General features: G+C 49.6%; 1 protein-coding gene across 1 annotated transcript in view; it reads left to right on the top strand.

Annotated features, from left to right (window-relative positions):
* cdkal1 (CDK5 regulatory subunit associated protein 1-like 1) overlaps positions 1-19,469 on the top strand; it is a 141,004-nt gene that overhangs the window by 47,240 nt on the left and 74,295 nt on the right. The window contains exons 7-8 of the mRNA XM_047039871.1: positions 679-799; positions 11,324-11,427. Of these exons, the coding sequence (XP_046895827.1) occupies positions 679-799; positions 11,324-11,427 (225 nt within the window). The remainder of the gene's footprint in view (positions 1-678; positions 800-11,323; positions 11,428-19,469) is intronic.

Below are 19,469 nucleotides of genomic sequence, written 5' to 3'. Positions count from 1 at the left end.
TAATTGACATTGTACATATTTTCCCTGCGAGACAAGCTGCCATTTAGCTATCAGGGATTCTCTGTCTTTTTCTCTCTCTGAATCCATCCCCACAGTCATGTGGGATTGTGGGGCCCACAGCCCCGCACTGTTCATCTTGTCATCTCCCTCCTCTTCCTCCTGTGATCAGGTGGACAGGTGAGGCAGCTCCCAGACTCCTGCTGATCACTCCCCCTGAGCTCCCCCACCAGCCCCCTCCAGCACTTCTCCACCTCCCTCTCTCCTCTCTCTCTCTCCCTCTCTCTTCTCCTCTCCGTCCTTCTCTCACGCTGGCAATCCATGAAAGACACGGGAGGGAGAGAGAGAGAGAGAGAGAAGGGAGAGAGAGTGTCCCCCAGCAGAGATAAGTGGGGGGTGAAGATGAGAGATTCAAAGAGTCTGACCGTATTTCTGACAGAGCGCGGGAGGGAGAGAGAGCACAGTGGGGTGGGACTCCCCATGTCTCAAGGACTCTTTGGGTTCTGTTATTGTCATGAAAGCACAAGTTTCCCCGGGTTCACCGAAGAGAACAGAGGTCAGGAAGTGTAGTTCAGTGTAAATAATCTCTCTCCTCTCCACTTTCTAGCTTTGTGTGTGCGGTGTGTGGCAGACCTTTGGTCATATATTCCAGTGTCTCCTTTTTGTGTGTTTGATGCGAAGGTCACTCGGTGCGTCTGCTGGGTCAGAAGAAGGATAAAGGCAAGCGTCTGGGTGGGGCCCGATTGGATCTGCCCAAGATTAGGAAGAACCCCCTCATAGAAATCATTTCCATCAATACGGGGTAAGCGCTTTAATTCATTTTGTCTTCTCTCCTTTTGAAAAACGCCCCTGTCGTCCCTTTCTCATAAAATATTCAGCATCACCTGAGAATTAAATTTCTCTCTTCCCTCCTGCTGTCACACACGCACGCACGCACACACACACACACACACACACACACACACACACACACACACACACACACACACACACACACACACACAATGCACAGACACACACCACGTTCCAACCAAGCCATTGAATCCCCTCTGTGCTCCTGATTGGTTCAATTTGTTGTGATCTCTGTGTGTGTGTGCGTGTGTGTGCGTGCATGTATTGCTGCATGCTTCATTGCTGTGTGCCAGAAGATTAAACATATTTGCTTTTTGGAGCAATATATTACCAGGTCCAAGGTCCCTCTATATCCAGGCTTTCATTATTGTTGTGCTTCCAAAAACAGCATCAGGTTTTCAAGACGTGATCACACAGCCTTAGCTCGGAGAACAGACATGGACTGACTTCATGCTGGACTGTCTGTCTGTCTGTCTGTCTGTGTGTGTGTGTGTATGTGTGTTTTCCTAAACTGCCCATGTAGACTTAACCTACAGCAGTTATCACAGCCTCCAGCATACTCCAGAGTTTTGGAGTGTTTCACCTCGGTGCCTACCTGAGCAGTTACCTCAGCCACCTGACCTGAGCAGTTACCTCAGCCACCTGACCTGAGCAGTTACCTCAGCCATGTAACCTCAGCAGTTACCTCAGCCACCTAACCTGAGCAGTTACCTCAGCCACCTGACCTGAGCAGTTACCTCAGCCATGTAACCTGAGCAGTTACCTCAGCCACCTAACTTGAGCAGTTACCTCAGCCACCTAACCTGAGAAGTTACCTCAGCCACCTGACCTGAGCAGTTACCTCAGCCACCTGACCTGAGCAGTTACCTCAGCCACCTAACCTGAGCAGTTACCTCAGCCACCTAACCTGAGCAGTTACCTCAGCCACCTAACCTGAGCAGTTACCTCAGCCACGTAACCTGAGCAGTTACCTCAGCCACCTAACCTGAGCAGTTACCTCAGCCACCTAACCTGAGCAGTCTTGTTGACTTCATCCTCGTCTTAGTCAGAGGATTCCAACGTCCTGAGTCAGGACTTCCTGACTCCATGACTCTGTCCTTTACCTGTGGCTCTGGAATGTTCTGGAGCGTTAAATCCAAGACGCCAGGCCTGAAAGAACCTTTTGTTCTCCTTCAGCACTGACAGCCTCTCTGACTCAAGTCTGATGGCATAACACTTCCTTCCACTCAGGTTTCATCCCATCCCCGATGTCACCCGCCAGGGAGCAACTTCCTGCTGCCGTTCCCTGTCTCAGGTTGTTGTCTTGTTGCCGTGGTAACCTTCAACTGACAGGGTGTTCTTGATTCTCTCAGAACAAGCGGGGAACACTGAGGAGGACAGACCCACAGCAGGTCAAACAGGATGTAGGAGACAGTCCTGAAAGGAGGGGGTGAGGGGTCAAGGGGTCTCAACCCAGCGCTAGAAATGCACAACTCTTCACCCCCACCCACCTCCCCGTCAGTCATTGCTTTAATCAAATCAAATCAAAGTTGATTTGTGTAGCCCTTTTTTCCAGTCACAGAGGGCTTTGCAAATGCCCATAGAACCACACCTGATAGAGACCCTGTCAACCCTGGAGAAAACATTAGATGCAACCGCACCCGAGACTCCTCGCTGTGGACTGGTCTTCTCTGACCGCACGCACACACAAACACACCCACACACACACACTTTCACTCTGATCAATTCAGTGGTCCGTCTCTCTCAGAAGTGAAGGCATTTGAGTTTTGCCGTTGTTCGATTGCTTTTTTGACGAGCACTTACCTGCTGGTCACAGAGCATGCATCCGCGTCCTGGCGTCCTGGGGAGCGTGTTGCCGTGGGGAGCGTGTTGCCTTGGAGAGCATGCTGGCGTTCCAGCGTGCAGGTGTCTGGTGTGAAGTAGTGAGCTGTGCCGGCCACAGCAGGTAGGAAGGCCAGAACAGGGAGGCCAGCACAAAGCCATCACTGGGGTACGGAACCCAATTTATCACTCTGCTGCCCGGTGATTGTGTGTATGTGTGTGTGTGTGTACAGTACATGTGTTTCTTATTTATTTTTTGAGGCTATAGGTCAGCAGGGGTCACCTTGTTTTGAACCTCAGTGTGACCAGAACTCATCCATCCCATCTCTGAGCTTCTTTTTATACGGGTCCTTTATGTCCAATTACCCAGAGAGCTGGAGAGAGGAGAACCTCGGGTGTTTCTACAGGGGGGTTTGTCGGAGAAGGACACATGTCTCTGTAGGGAGCTGACTGGACTCATCACCTGCTCAGAAAGCTGTTAGCGAAGATCAGTGGAGAAGCCCCGTAGCACCTAGAACAGATTAAGCAGCATGCAATGGTGTGTGTGTGTCTGCGTGCGTGCGTGTGTCTTTGTGTGTGTGTGTGTTGTCCCTCATCCATACCTACCTAGACAAGGTCTCCTCTGCGTCGCTCAGAGCCTGCGTCGCCCCAGTGCACCGCCCCAGTGCACCCTTGGATAGCGGTGCAGCCTGGGTCCCTCTCATGTGCTTCCTGTAATCTGCAAGTTTGTACGACAGCGCAGAGAACACCGCCCCACAGCAGCATGCCAGGTTAATTAGAAAATTCCCCCAGCGACACGTAGCGACAAACGAGATGAAAAGACACCTTGAGATGCCAAGCGTGTATTTCCTTCGTGGGTTGGAAGTGTAGGCATGGGACTTGTAGTTCTTTACCCTCTTTGCGGTCTCTCTGATTAAATTGGGAGACTTGTTTTGTTATTACTTTGATCGCTTGCCACTGCTGCTAGCACAAAAAAAGAAAAACGACAAACTTTGGGGTGATGGATTTTTAAGGTGGATGAGGAGTTGTGTTCAGCAGGATTGTGCGGGTCAGCAGGGAATCACTATCAGTTTATAGCAGCATGATTAAATACACAGTGTTTGTAGGGATTTGCCAGATTTGGGTCAATTGTCTGATCCGTACCCAATAGCGTTTTGACTTAACCTTGTATAACTTCACCAGTAGAATGAGAGCTAAACCCCCTCAGAATGTACTTATTGTTGGAGATGAGAGGCCAAACAGATGAGTTTATAGGTAGAAATTCCAGTCCGGGAGCCGATGACCTCATGTAAGAGGCCGTGTTTCAGATGCATCATCAACGTGACAGAACCAATCCATGACGCGGTGGGTGCGTAACCATGACGTCCTATGTGTCACACACAGCACTCTACCGTTACACCTAGAGGTCGCCAGGGGTCACAGCCCTGCCTCTCTCTCCTGCCAACCTCCTGTTGATGGAGACTGCCTGCTGCTACATCCCAGCACGTGTGCCAGTGTGTGCCGGTGTGTGCGTGTCCCTACATCCCTCCCTCTCAACCCAGTGGTCTCGTGTCCCTCGTGGGCAGAGGGCCGGTCGAAGGTCTGACCTCCTGTCTGGTGCCTGACAGGTCGGAGAGTGGAGGGGCTGGACTTGGGGTCCTGGACTGGGGGTCCTAGACTGGGGGTCCTGGACTGGGGGTCCTGGACTGGGGGGCCTGGACTGGGGGTCCTGGACTGGGGGGCCAGGACTGGGGGTCCTGGACACAGCTGGACTCCCCTCCTGCCCTCTCCCAGATCCTCGGGGCTCCACAACCTTAAGAGAACCTGCACTAGTGCTGGTCTTTGCATACCAAATACCCCTAGTGTCCTGCATGAAGCCAGTGTTCATAGAGCACATTCATCTGCTTATAGACCTGGTCAGATTGGAGGCTCTGCTAAGTATGATGATGATAATGAGGAACAGACTTCTTCCTTTTAACCCAGCTAACCGAGGAGGGGAGAGCGGTTGGTTGGTTTGCCCGTCAGCCATTTCCTGTCCAAAAGGGGGGGTGTTTACGGGAACACTGTTGACGGGCTGGCAGAGACGAGCAAACGAGGAAGCTGACTGGCAAGAAGGATGACTCAGCAAGGCTGGTAGACACACTGACGAATGGATAGACAGACAGGCAGGCAGGCAGGCAGCCAGATAGATAGACAGACATACAGCCAGGTAGACTAGACAGGCAGGCAGGCAGGCAGCCAGATAGATAGACAGACATACAGCCAGGTAGACTAGACAGGCAGGCAGACAGACAGACCTCCAGATGGCCCCTGTCTAGCCAGCACAGACGGACAGTGTTGTCATGCTCAGTGCTAAGTTGTCCCCTAAGCAGGGGGGCTTTTGACAGGATCAGTAGGAGAATAGCAGCCTCTGCCTCCTCCTACTGCTCTCCACCTCTCTCAATATCACTAGTGCACAGCACTGGAGCACACACACGCATCAGCTATAACAGCCAGGCAGCAACTCGGTTCCAAGCATGTGTGCTAACCTGACTGACCCTCTAGCAACACCAACCCAAGCAAGCAGTTAACCTGGCGTCTGGGAATACCTATGACATTCAATTAAATTAGAAATTGATTTACAATATTAGTTTCATTAGGTTTGGTATTAATGTATACGCCTATTAAATCAAATTAAATTGATTTCCACTCCTATTAATTTCCTTCCCATTAAAAAGTAAAAGTAATTCTGTGCAGCTGTTGGAATCCTCCAATGCCCTGTAGCTATGCTAATTGTGTTAGCAGTTGTAACCAATTAAACAAGAACATTTATGTAGAAAAGGCTGAGGAAGGCTGCTTGATGAGAAAGAATATTTAAAATTGTCACTCATCATAAATACATTTTTTACTTGTTTATTCTGTTTTGTTTACCCATGATACCCATGATGCCTTACCAGAGACTTTGTGTACAACACTGTGTTAGCGTGGGCTAACCGTGACACTGTTGCTTCATAGGGAAACACAAGACGACTTGTTTGATTGGCTGTGGGGCAGGGGTCAGTGCCAGGCGCTTTCAGCACGCGCTGGAGGGCCTCTGGGTTGGCTTTCCCCGCTTGTTGGAAAGAAAATCCAGCATTCAGGGCCTGAGGGGCTTCTTAAACTTTACTGGCAAGAACACAAGGCGTGGTCAGGCTTCTCATTTCTACAGTATGCAAGTGGTGTCTGGTGGAGGTTTGTAGTCCATTTAGCTGGTGTGTGTGTGTGTGTGTGTAGCCTGAGGCAGTGACAGTGAATGGGCTATTGTGAGGCGTCAAGGCGTGAAGATTCATCACTCATAAACAAGCTGTTTACCGTCATCAGTGACCTGGCCCATAAAACAGGAACCAGCGTTTGATAATAACGGCTCTCCCTCCCTCTGTTGATCTCGGTGTGGAGGGTGTGATGGGAAGACAGTCCGTTGAAGGGGTAATTCCAGTGTGTTTTCTCAAGCTTGGCTGGTCTAACTGTGTCTAATGGGCCTGCAGAGGAGCGGGGCAGCATGCTCTCCCCTCTGTGAGCAGCGTGTTGACAGGCCCTGTCGCTAGACGCCAGCCCCACCAGCTCTCACCAGGCTCTGGAGAGATACTGCAGCCAGCAGGGCTCAGTCAGGGGGGACACGGAGGGGGGGCAGGCCCGGGTCATCTCGTCTCGGAGACGCCGCGCGCTCAGGAAGTATGAAATCGCTAATGACGCTCGTGCTTTGTTTTAATGCCCACTTACGCCCGGGCTCGTCAGCCGTCCTGCCGAGGAGCTTTTTGTACACACTGAAGGATTCTGTTGATCTGTTTGAGGAGCCTTGTTTATGATGGGACGTGGGATGTTTATCATGGGATGTGCCCGGCGAATGTTGTTATTGGGCCCATGCGGCTCTGTTGCCAGGGGAAGCGGGCAGAAAGAGCCAGCTCATCCATACTTAGTCGTATTGTCACCCACTTTTCCTAGGGATTAGTCTGTATGTTGTAAACATACTGTCATTATCAAAATGTTTGGGTTGCGTGTGTGTGGGTGTGGGTGTGTCTTTGACGGGAGGCCTAAACAATCATGCTAACATTGTTTGTGAGCATTGTTTCCAGCGTTTGTTCCTGTGAGAGCTGCAGTGTGAGGCTGTGGATCGGCGAGATTGACTCTGTCTGGTTCTACACTGAGAATGTCATCAAACCCAGACACTGACTTGATTTATGAATTGTTCCCACAGCCTGTGCTAGCTGTTGCACTGGAACTACACTGTAGTCGTTCACTGCGAAGGTGTATGTGAGTTTATGTGTGGTGTGTGTGTGTGTGTTGTAGCCGGATGAGAGGCGCTGGTCCCATCGGCTGTTTCCTGAGTGATTTCAGATCCCCCCCACCACGGTACCCCCCAGCCTCCAGCCTCCATCCCCCAGCCCTCGGCCTCCAGCCCCCACACAGCGCAGGAGAAACAAAGGCTCTTATCTTCCTGGCTGCTGACCTTAACTCATGATCCTGTGGGACAGGGGCTTTCCCTCCCTTGCCCCCTCTTTCCCCCTGACTGTGACTGGAGGGTCACGGGGCCAGGAATGAGGGGGCAGGGGGCTGGGGCTGGGGCTGGGGGTTGTCCAGATTTATGTGTTTGTGCTTTCTCTGTGTTGTCGTCACCATCAAGGGTCTGTAGCCTGCTCAGCTGTCCGTCCCCTCTCACACGGTACAGGCAACACACAGCACGAGCACCAAACATAAAGGTTGCCCCTCTCCTCTGTCATCACCGCTGCTCTTGTCTCACACACAGCTTTGGCCAGTCTTCAGTCCTCATTCAGTTAGGTGTGTAGGCACCAAACCTTCTTTGTTGAAGACCTGCATTAGGAGGACCTGCATCAGGAGGACTTGTCTTTGTGCCGGCTCACAGACACTCCTCTGGTTGGTGCCGCTCCCCCCTCCTCCCTTCCTCACCCCTTAATGAATTTGATGAAACTGTGTTCAAACTCGCTGCGTCCAAGCTCAAGGTTTAATTCCGCTTATTGATTTTTTTGCGGCGAGGATTTATGAAAAGGGCAGGGTGAATGATCCCTCTGTGAGTTCATAGGAGATGATATGATGTTATAGGGGAGAGACGAGAGGCTTCACTCTCTCACCTGTTTTCCCCACAGGGCCTGTCGACACACAATGAAAATACCTCCCCACCTCTCCTTTCCTCTCCCCTTCTCCTCTCCTTTCCTCTCCCCTTCTCTTCTCCTCTCTTTTCCTCTTCTCCTCTCCTTTCCTCCCCCCTTCTCCTCTCCACTCCTTTCCTCTCCCCTTCTCCTCTCCCCTTCTAATTTCCTTTCCTCTCCTCCTCTCCTTTCCTCTCCTCTTCTCCTCTCCTTTCATCTTCTCCTCTCCTTTCCTCTCCCCTTCTCCTTTCCTCTGCTCGGTAGGCCAGGTTATGAACCCCTTCAGGTGTTCCAGCGTCTATCCTCCAGTCCTACCCTGACCTCCTCCTCAGACACCCTAGTCCCTCTCTCTGGGTACAACCTTTCAATCTCAACTTCCATACGTTCGTCTACCTGGGAAAGGACTTCCTGCTGTGCTCCTCCTTTCTATTCTGGATTGTTGTGCCACCTATACCTCACTGAGCAGGCTTGCTTCCTCTCAGCTTCCCCGTGTTCCTGCCCGTGTGATTTGATCCGCCGTCACATCCTTGACGGGTCGTGGGAGGTTCTGAAGAGGCACTGCTGGATGCATAGGGGCGTTTGATTCGCTCTACTTGGCGTGCCCTTTTGGTGCGGTAATGATGTGACGGTTCGATATGCCTGATTTGGAACGTTTGACAATGGAGATTGAAACATGGCAACGTTGAATCATGCGAGGATAATTTTCATTTGTATGCACTACCAATTTGTGTTTGAGTGTGTGTAGTACTGTGAAGTGTATAATATTCTCAGTGATATAACTCTTCTCGTTGTCATAAAACTTTATCAGCGATTGTTCTTTATTTTCTGCACTTCATTTTGGAGTGTTTCATCGGGATCTGGTTCATCCAGCGCTTTCCGCCCCCCATGCCAGGGGACATGGTGTTGAAGAACAGTAGTGCTAGCTAGCTGCTCATGCTTTAGCACAGAACCCATCAATTCAAAGTGATCTCAAAAGTTAGACAAAGAGTGATAAAGAGAAAAGGGGAGAGAGAGAGAGAGATGGAAAGACGGGGAAAGTGAGCAAAATGAAGAAAAAAATCATTAGCCAAGTTTAAAAGCAAATTTAACTAGGCCTATGTGCACTTTGTAATTACAATTTTCCCCGGTAATTCCAGCGCAGCAGCATCACATGTGTCCTAGCCAGAATTAGAAGCAGGCCGTCAGCTCTGAGCCCTAATGGAAGAGCTGTCTGCTCTCTCTAGGTACCCACTAGAATCCATTACCACACATTCACCACAGATGATAATTGCTTGAGATAATGTGCAGTATCTCCGAGTTATCTGAAGACAGAGGCACGCTGTGATGGGCTGTTTTCCCCAAGGAAAAATAAAAGAAACGTTTGAAGCCGAAAAAAGCAGTGAGGCCAAATGTGCTGATCCCCTCAGAATTGTAAAGTTGACTTTGACATCAGTGGGTGAACTTCTGCGCGTCAGAGCCTTTTCTTTGGTCCCGTCACTCTCGTGTACAAACACACACACACACACTGACTTTTCTCCTCTTGTGTTGTCACATGTGACCTTCCCTGTCTCGTCAACACGAACATGACAGTAGAACAATCCTCCGTGTCCCCACCCTCCCCCGCTCAGGCTGCGTTTGTGTCATCATGTCTTTAAGCTGAACCCTGTTCACATGCACGCCTTTAGATTCATCCTCCAATTAAAGAGGGGAAACCGCAGACACGCGTATCGTCATGGCTTAGTGCGTGTGTAGCGTGTGTTCTGAAGGAAGTGGCGTCCTCTCGGGTGCACCCTGTCTTTGGGAGGGGGGGGGGGGGGTCAAGTTCATTTAGTACAGGCATCCGTTAGGGGGCCTGGATTAATAAATGGAGAGACCACTGTCTGTCCAGGAACCCTGTTTGTATTGAGTCATTGTGTCGTTGTTTTTTGGAGGACTGTTTACGAGGTAACATGGAGTCTCTCTCTCTCTCTCTCTCTCTCTCTCTCTCTCTCTCTCTCTCTCTCTCTCTCTTTCTCTCTCTCTCGTCCTCTCGTCCTCTCTCGTCTGTGAGACTGCCTGTCTTCCTGTCAGTGTCAGTTTGGAGTGACAAACCAGTCTGAGCTCATTGTTTTGATGTTGAAACACAGCAGTGTGTCGTCTTGTCTCTCAGGATTAATGTGGAATGTGATCCATACTAGGGGCCTAGATCACATTAAAGTGTGTGGCGGGAGGGGGTCTAGACCCCTGGAGTGCTGTGTGTGTGTATCAGAATGATCTGTTTGTGTGTATCAAAAATGTGTGTGTGTGAGGAGGGGGGGCATTCAAGTACAGGACCCCATCTGTTTTGGTTTTCTCCCAGGCAAGGTCATGTGACCCACTTGCCATCTTCAATGCCCACTCCAATCTAGCAAAGTGCCCCAGATAGACTCTGAACTTCCCCCCCCCTCATCCCCCAGGAACCTCAGTTCACATCAGCTCCAGACCTCCAGATAATTTATAAACCTTTACAAGTATACCCCCCCCCCCCCCACACTCTGTCACCCATCCACAAAGGGGCATTTGCAGCTCGTAGGGCAACAAGATAAGAACATTCCAGATGAATTTATTTTCGTCCTCTCAGTCGGAAATAGTTCCTTTTTATTCTTAGCCGTGGGTACTGTGCCGCGTCTGTTCGGGGACTGGAGGCAGAGTGTTCTCCATTGGTTCTGGCGGCCGTGTTTACACGGCGCTCTCACAATCCCAGTCGCACGGCGGGATCATCAGCCGGGGCTGCATGACCACCGCTACGACAGCGGGGCCGAGCAGGAGGGGAGCGTCTGGGTTTATTCTGAGACCTGTTTCACGGCTCCCAGATGGGGTGGAGGGGGGGACGGGCGGGACTGTCTCGTGTTGGCCCTCAGGCCTGTTCTCAAAGCATGTTTACAGTCGTTGCTCTTTGCAGAAGAGAGAGAGAGAGAGAGAGAGAGAGAGAGGGGGGGGGGCAAGAAAGACTGAAGTGTGAAGGGATAAAAGTGCTGTTGTTACCAGGAGCACTGGGTTCTCTCTGGAGACAGAGATGGTGAGGGAGGGCGGAAGGGGAGGAGGGGAGGAGAGGAGGAGAGGAGGAGATAGTGAGGAAGGGAAGGAGCAAGGGAGTCAGTGAGAGATATACATGGAGAGAGAAAGAAAGAGAGAAGCTCCAATATCACCTGTTCCACGGTGGACGCTTATCAGGGAGATATCATCATGCTCACCTGACCATGTGTCTGTTATGCGCTGTATATGAAGTATGACACAAAGACACAAGACATGTGCATTGATCCTGTCTGGAAGTGGCTGGCCATTTACAGGAGCATTCTTGTTCATCAGCGCTGTGTTTGAGTGAAAACGCTGCTGCCTTTTCCAGAACCTTCCTTTGATGTAACAAAGCTAGCTGTGTGGAAAACCTTGATGAGTCCTACAGCATACTCTTTCCACATCACTCACCGCCTGGTGTCTTCACAAGGGTCTTCAGACATGAAACAGTGTTTTGACATAAAATGATTTGAAAAGAGTGGTATTAATGTCTCCGTCTCTCTCTTTTCCTCTGCCACCCTCCCTCCCTCCCTCCACAGGTGTTTGAACGCGTGTACGTACTGTAAAACCAAGCATGCGAGAGGAGACCTGGCCAGCTACCCCATAGAGGAGCTGGTGGAGAGGGCCAGGCAGTCGTTCCAAGGTACGTCTCAACGCCCACAGACAGACAGACCACCAGACAGACCGCCAGACAGACAGACAGACAGACAGACAGACAGACAGACAGACAGACAGACAGACAGACAGACAGACAGACAGACAGACAGACAGACAGACAGACAGACAGACAGACAGACAGAACAGTGTGTTGTCATCTCCTCAGCAACTGTCCCCAGGCAAGGAGACAGGAAGGGGCCGCGTCCTCATCCTGCCTAACAGCCAATCCGCTTGATCGGCCCCATCAATGGGTCCATCCAATCCCAGTTGAAGGTCTTAAAACATGTCATGACTGTAGCCGTGAATCAGTTTACAGCCGTGATCTCCCAGGGTCACCAGTCGCAGAACAACAGCAGGCTTAGTCCAGTCTCCTAAACCAGAGGAGCGATGCAACAACACCAGGATCTCCCCTTCAGACCCCAGCATTCCATGTCCACAACAAGCTTATTTTGATCATGTGCTTCTGTCCAGTCCACTAATGTCCACGGGGGGGGCTGGATCACCAAGGGCAAGAATACGTCTTTATTCACTTATCTGGAGTGCAGCGGCTTTGACAGGATGGCGGGCGGGGGGGGGGGGGGGGGGGGGGCATCACAAACACATGTTGATGTTGTCGTTTATTGGGCCATGCCGTCGTGGGCAACAGCCTCCGCGCAGTCGGTTCTCGTTAGCAGTCAATCAACAGTCAGTCAGGGAAAAGCTCTGCGGCTGCTTCCCTGGCCTCTGAGAGTGGAGCATGGCTGACTACACTGGCGGTGTGTGTGTGTGTGTGTGCTGCTCTCTGACTTGTGGGCGAAACAGTGTTTTCAGCATGTGCTTTTCCTGTCATGTAGAAGCGGAGCCCTGTGACAGACTGTTTCCTGTTCTCTTGGCTTGTTGTGACAGTGGTACCGTGATACCTCTGGTACTGCTCTGCCATGTGTCTGGGTGGGAGGCATGTGTCTGTGTGTGTGGGGGGGGGGGGCATGTGTGTAAGCACGAGTCTGTCTGTGTGTGTTTGTGTGTGTGTGTGTGTGGAGCGCCATGTGTGTAAGCACGTGTGTGGTGTTTTCTCCCTGTGGCAGTGTGAAAGCAGAAGCTGGCTCTGGCCAGCCGTTAGACCTGGGGAAGCAGCCAGGGGAAGAGGGGCTGGTGTGTGTGTTTGTGTGCTGCTAAACTCAGACCCACAGGAGAACAGGAAGTAGGGCTTAGTAAGGGCGGGTGTCCTTCTGGAGAAGTCTCTGAAAGACACCGCATTCTCCTATTTTGAAGTTTTGTGCACCCCCCCCCCCCCCCCCCGCACACACACACTCTCACACCCACAATGGCGTTGTTGCGACAGTGCAAGGCCAGTAGGCCTCACCACAAGCCCTGAAACTGCAACTGTGAGTGCTGCCTGCGTCCACAGTGACTCCAGCCTGGAGCGCAGAGCCACCACGTCCCCTCACATGTGACTCACTGGCGCTAGGACCACACTCCCCTCTACCTGGGCTTATCTCACCCAGCTGAGCTTCACACACGGGCCCGTCAATTTGATTTGCTCCGCGTTTTCAAATGAAAAGCATAAGAATGAATGCTAATTCTGATTGGCCGGGCCGCCCTAGTGAGGTTTATCCTTTTATCTCTGAACTTTGAAAGGATTTATGTATTTATTCAAATGAGATTGGAGGTAAATAGCGTTGGCGAATGCTTGACAAATAAACGGAACCCTTTTTAAGTAATTTGAATTATTCAAATGGCTGTATGAATAAGTTCCCATCATAAGGCTTTTTACATATATTTTCCCCACTGGAGTGTTTAGACAGTTCAGTGTTAATGTCTAACTCCTGCTGAGGGAGTGTGTGTGTGTGTGTGTGTGGGTGCGCACACACATTTGTGTGTATTCGGACATTAACTATTCTCTCACTTATGCGCACACACACTCACACACACAGACATACACAGACATACACAGGCAGTCACTCACACACACCTAGACCTAGCTTGGGTTCTAATAATAGAACTACAGTAGAACAATAGAATCGAGCCCCGGCTCTGATAACACCACAGTCCAGCAGGCAGGAAACACTGTCACACTGTCTGGGGCTACCAAGTACGCTACAGTAATGTGTGTGTGTGTGTGGGGAAAGTACACTCACACACTCTCTCTCTCACACACACACACACACACGTTGACTGAAGTGACCCTTTTGCAGCATGCACATGCACACATTGATGGGGATCGAAAATGGGTTGTGCAAACCTGCCCCTGCCAGATTGCCTTTGGGACAAGGTGTGTGTGTGTGTGTGTGTGTGAGGGACACGAGTCAAACCCCTGTGACCCAGCGATGGGCCAGTATACGCCTGTCGCTGAGCGCGTGTTTATGATGTGTGTGTGTGTGTGTTTACAATCCCCAGCATGGAGAAAGGGCCCAGGATTAAAACAAGCCTGGCCTCCCTGTACTGGAACATCTGGCTGCCAACTCTCTCACACTGCTCAACCTTGCAGGCTGCGTGTCTGTGTGTGTGTGCTCGCGTTTTAGTGCGTTTGTGTGTGTGTTTAAATGTGAATGCGGTGGCGAGTGTGTGTTTCAATATTCCTAGATAGGGTTGGTGCCAGCCCAGGGTTAAACAATCACTGCCTCAAGTTCACAAACACGGCGCTCCGAGCTAAATAAACGTCCCCAGCGTTAATGAATAGCAGCCTCAAATATTTACCCAGAACACCACTGAGAGGGGGTGGGGGGGGGGGGGGGGGGGGTTGGGGGCAGCCCGGGTCTCCACTGGCAGCTGCTCCCCACCCCCTGCCCCCCTACACACATAAAGGTGATATACAGTGCCCTCCAAAAGTATTGGAACAGTGAGGCGAATTCCTTTATTTTTGCTGTAGACTGAAAACATTTGGGCTTGACATCAAATAATGAACGTGAGACCAGAGATCAACGTTTCAGCTTTTATTTCCAGGTATTTACATCAGGATCTGATGCACAACTAAGAAAATATCACATTTTGTTTGAATCCACCCATTTGTCATGTGAGCAAAAGTATTGGAACAGATATACTTAAAACATATTTAAGTGAATAAGACTTAATATTTAGTTGCAAATCCTTTGCTTTCAATAACTGCAGCAAGTCTGTGACCCATTGACGTCAACAAACTTTTGCATTCTTCCTTTTTGATGCTTTCCCAGGCTTTCACTGCAGCCTCTTTCAGTTGTTGTTTGTTTTGTGGGGTTCCTCCCTTCAGTCTCCTCTTAAGCAGGTAAAATGCATGCTCTATAGGGTTTAAGTCTGGAGATTGACTTGGCCAGTCTAATACCTTCCATTTCTTGCCCCTGATGAACTCCTTTGTTGTTTTGGCAGTGTGTTTTGGGTCGTTATCTTGCTGCATGATGAAGGCTCTGCCAATCAGTTTGGTTGCATCTTTCCTTAAATTGGCAGACAAAATGTTTCTGTAGACTTCCGAGTTCATTTTGCTGCTGCCATCATGTGTTACATCCTCAATGAAGATTAATGAGCCCGTCCTAGAAGAAGCCATGCAAGCCCAAGCCATGACATTACCTCCACCGTGTTTCACAGATGAGCTTGTGTGTTTGGGATCATGAGCAGTTCCTTTCTTTCTCCAAACTTTAGCCTTTCCATCACTTTGGTAAAAGTTAATCTTTGTCTCATCAGTCCATAAAACTTTGTCCCAGAATTTTTGAGGTTCATCTCTGTACTTTTTGGCAAATTCCAGCCTGGCCTTCCTATTCTTCTTGCTAATGAGTGGTTTGCATCTTCTGGTGTAGCCCTTGTACTTTTGTTCATGAAGTCTTCTGCGAACAGTAGATAGTGATACCTTCACTCCTGCCATCTGGAGGTTGTTGCTGATCTCACTAACAGTTGTTTTAGGGTCTTTCTTTACAGCTCTCACAATGTTTCTGTCATCAACTGCTGATGTTTTCCTTGGTCTACCTGTTCGACGTCTGTTACTTAGTACACCAGTAGTTTTCTTCTTCTTCAGGACATTCCAAATGGTTGTACTGGCTATGGCCAATGTTTCTGCAATGGCTCTGATTGATTTTCCATCTTCTCTAAGACTCACAATTGCTTGTTTTTCACCCAAAGACAGCGCTCCGGTTTTCATGTTGTTTTCACCTCTGAATACAGTCTGCATAGACAAAACCTATCTTACCCTATCTGAACCTGAGTGTAGACATTCAGTGGTATTTATTGATTGAATAATGTATGTAATAGGACACACCTGGGCAACAAAACACACCTGTCAGTCATATGTTCCAATACTTTTGCTCACGTGACAAATGGGTGGGTTCGAACAAAAAGGTGATATTTTCTAATTTGTGCATCAGATCCTGATGTAAATACCTGGAAATAAAAGCTGAAACGTTGATCTCTGGTTTCACATTCATCGTTTGATGTCAAGCCCAAATGTTTTCAGTCTACAGCAAAAATAAAGGAATTGGCCTCACTGTTCCAATACTTTTGGAGGGCACTGTATAGCCAGGCTCCCTAATGCAGGAGTGACATATTTAATGTGTCCCAAAGACGCATGGTCCCAGATAGAGGTTATGAGGCAGGAGAGAGGGGATGAGGGAAGGGCTGGGTGGAGAGATGGAGGGACGGATGACAGCATTAACCTCAGGTCTCACTGTTGACGGTGCCTCTCTCTGAATGCATGAGCACAAGGCCCCATGGTCCACATGGTCTCCGAGACCAGGGGACATGATCCATGTCTCTGGCCTTTTGTGTTTGCTCGGCGCCAGGTGTTTTGAGTCCCTCCACCCACAAACACACACACACAGACACACACACACAGACACACACATAGGACTGAAGGTGCTTGGGGTTATATGTGATGTAGGACCAAGACAACGCTGTGTCCTCCTCTCCCGTACTCCTCCCACCATCATCTCTCCTCCTCCTCCTCCAGGTGGCGTGTCCATCACTCCTGTCATTGTCTCTCTCCATCCTCGGGCCTGCGGTGTCTAGGAGCAGTGGCTCCGAAAATGTACTGACCAGCAATCGACATGAACATGTTGCATTTCCCCTTTCTGCTCGCACACACACACACACACACACACACACACACACACACACACACACACACACACACACACGGGTAGTGTTCCTCCTGAGTTGTTTATATGGATGACTGTGCAGGTCCCTAGTCTACCTCCGCTACAAGGTGCATCAGAGCACACCCAAAGCTAATGTATTCATTGGTCAGGATGGGCCAGTGCACAGGAAACTGGTTCACCCTCGCCAGCATGAACTCACCAGGGAGAGGCCAGTGTTTATAAAGATTAGTGTGTGTGTGTTTGTGTCTACGTCTGTGTGTGTGACTGTATGTGTGGTTGTATGCGTCTCACACAATCCCATCAAGAGATGGAATATCAGAACGAGATGTTCTCCAGTGCGACCTCTGCCATGTTGCCTTTAGCTTGGTAGTAATATGTTCTCTACTGTACAGTATTATATCCTATAGCCTTACAGTAAGCCTATGCATTGCTATTCATGTATACTAAAAGTTTGGTTTATGAGAGGAATTCAATCAGGAGACATAAAGGCAGAGCATGTTAATCATATGCTGTCCGAGAATAATACTAGCTCAAGCAGTCCCTCCCCCTCTCGAGGTTCCACCTCATCCTCCTCTCTAGGTTCCACCTTGTCCTCCTCTCTAGGTTCCACCTCGTCCTCCTCTCTAGGTTCCACCTTGTCCTCCTCTCTAGGTTCCACCTTGTCCTCCTCTCTAGGTTCCACCTCGTCCTCCTCTCTAGGTTCCACCTCGTCCTCCTCTCTAGGTTCCACCTCGTCCTCCTCTCCAGGTTCCACCTCGTCCTCCTCTCTAGGTTCCACCTCGTCCTCCTCTCTAGGTTCCACCTCGTCCTCCTCTCTAGGTTCCACCTCGTCCTCCTCTCTAGGTTCCACCTCGTCCTCCTCTCTAGGTTCTACTCTGTTCTGCACTCCAGCACTTAACGCTCTCGCACACACAACTCTCCTCTGCTTCTGACAGGTCTATTTCACCACAGCTCCGTTTAAGACTTTCCAGAGTTGATCTTGAATCCTTTCCTGTTGAAGCACCTGCTCAGCAAATATCCCTCGTGAGTTTTTCAATACGCCGTCAGTTTAAAAAGAAGACCAATGGCTCAGTCATAATCAATATGCTAATATCAATAGCATCCTGAAGCTCTTAGTGGAGTATTGAAGATGTGGTTAAAGTCCCTTCGCTCTCCAGAGGTGGATGAAGCCTGAGTAATTACAGCTTTCAGCCAGGGTAGAGTGGAGACTGGTACTGTCCTATCGGTGTGTGGTGTGGTGTGTGTGGTGGAGATTAGGAGTAAGCAGGCCTGTTAAGTCTAAATGTCCCCATCTCTTTTACAAGTGTGCCTGCATGTTCAATACTGCCTTATACAGCATTTTTGGTATATATCCCCCCATCTCCCCTCCCTAAAGTGGGTTCTCATGAATAGAATATGTATTGGATCAGGAAGCATTCATCCGGTTAGTTGCTGTGTGGAACTGTCTGGAATACCCCTCTCTCCCCCCCCCTCTCTCTCCCCCCCCAACCTCCACCCCCAATTCCCTGCTCTCCTCTCTCTAGAAACAGAAACAGCACTCTGATACCATAAAAGTTGCATACATGCTCAACGATGGCACGCGTTCTGTAAGTCTCTAAAATGAATCAGGTTCTCCAGGTCCAGCTGGGGTCCAGGTCATGGTGCTCCCGTGTAGTGTTGCTCGACCACACGAACACATGTGCTCTTTCTCTCTCTCTCTCTCTCTCTCTCTCTCTCTCTCTCTCTCTCTCTCTCTCTCTCCCTCTCTGTGTTGAAGTGCGTTTTCCTTCAAGTTGTGCAGTACACGGTGAGACTCTGATTGGACATAACAGACACATGTGGGTATTGCTCCTGTTGGTAGACAGCAACAACACAGCATTCATTTATGAGTTTTACCTGGAGGGCGATGTGTTCATCTGAAAACAACCTTTCTCTCTCTCTCTCTCTCTCTCTCTCTCTCTCTCTCTCTCTCTCTCTCTGTCTCTCTCTCTTTCTTTCTCTTTCTCTGCTCTCATGTTCCCTCCTTTATGAAGCTCAGCCAAATCACTGTTAGACAGGTTTTCACTCAATGTCTCCTCCCAAGACACTAAACAATGGTGATAACATTCATTATTTATTACTGTTAATGAATTTTCTGGAAAGGATTTCTTTGGCAGAGAAAACAAAAACAAGGGCAATGTATTGGTTCTCTCTTTGTCTCTCACTCTTTTTCCGCTTCTTTATTTTTTTCTGTCTCACTCTCTCTGTCTCTCTCTCTCCTGTGCAGTGTGTGGGGGAGGGGAGCTCTTTCTGCCTGTAGTCAGTAGGTGGCAGTGGTGTTCTGAGGTTGCCAGTGACAACCATGTGCTGCTGAGCTCATCATTGTTTCTCTCTCTCTCTTGCTCTCTCTTGCTCTCTCTCTCTTGCTCTCTCTCTCTTGCTCTCTCTCTCTCTCTCTCTCTCTCTCTCTCTCTCTCTCTCTCTCTCTCTGTCTACACACACACACAGCTTGTGTTCCAACGGCTTGTTTCTCCTTCCTCAGACACATGCTTGGTGTGCTCTGTTCTATTCTGAACAACTACTCTTTTCCTTTTACGTGTGTGTGGGGGTGTGTGTGGCTTGTTGAAAGCATCTGTTACACCTCGTTGGTTACAACGCTATGTTGTTATTTTATTTTCATGTGTCAACTTCCTCCTCTGTTCCCTGCGGTCAAACGGGTGAAAAACAGCCCTGCAGTGTTAAAGGCTCAGGGTGACAATGCTGGGCCACACATTCAGGATCCAGTGGTCAAACATGTTGTTTTATCTAATACAGCAAGTCCATGGTTAGGACTCAGAACATGTTTAAAGAACAGAGGAGAGGGGGCAATACAGGCCAGTAAACAAGGTAGTATCAAGAGGAGAGGAGGAGTTGAGAGGAGGAGGGAGGAAAGGAGATACAGGCCAGTAAGCAAAGTATCAAGAGGAGAAGAGGAGTTGAGAGGAGATACCACAAGTGTCACACATACTCTTTTTCAGGCGAGCGCACACTCTTT

The sequence above is a fragment of the Hypomesus transpacificus genome, chromosome 2 (genome assembly GCF_021917145.1).
Source record: "Hypomesus transpacificus isolate Combined female chromosome 2, fHypTra1, whole genome shotgun sequence".
NCBI lineage: Eukaryota > Metazoa > Chordata > Actinopteri > Osmeriformes > Osmeridae > Hypomesus > Hypomesus transpacificus.
The sequence above is the reverse complement of the archived record's forward strand: the minus strand, read 5'-3'. Positions and strand labels throughout refer to the sequence as shown.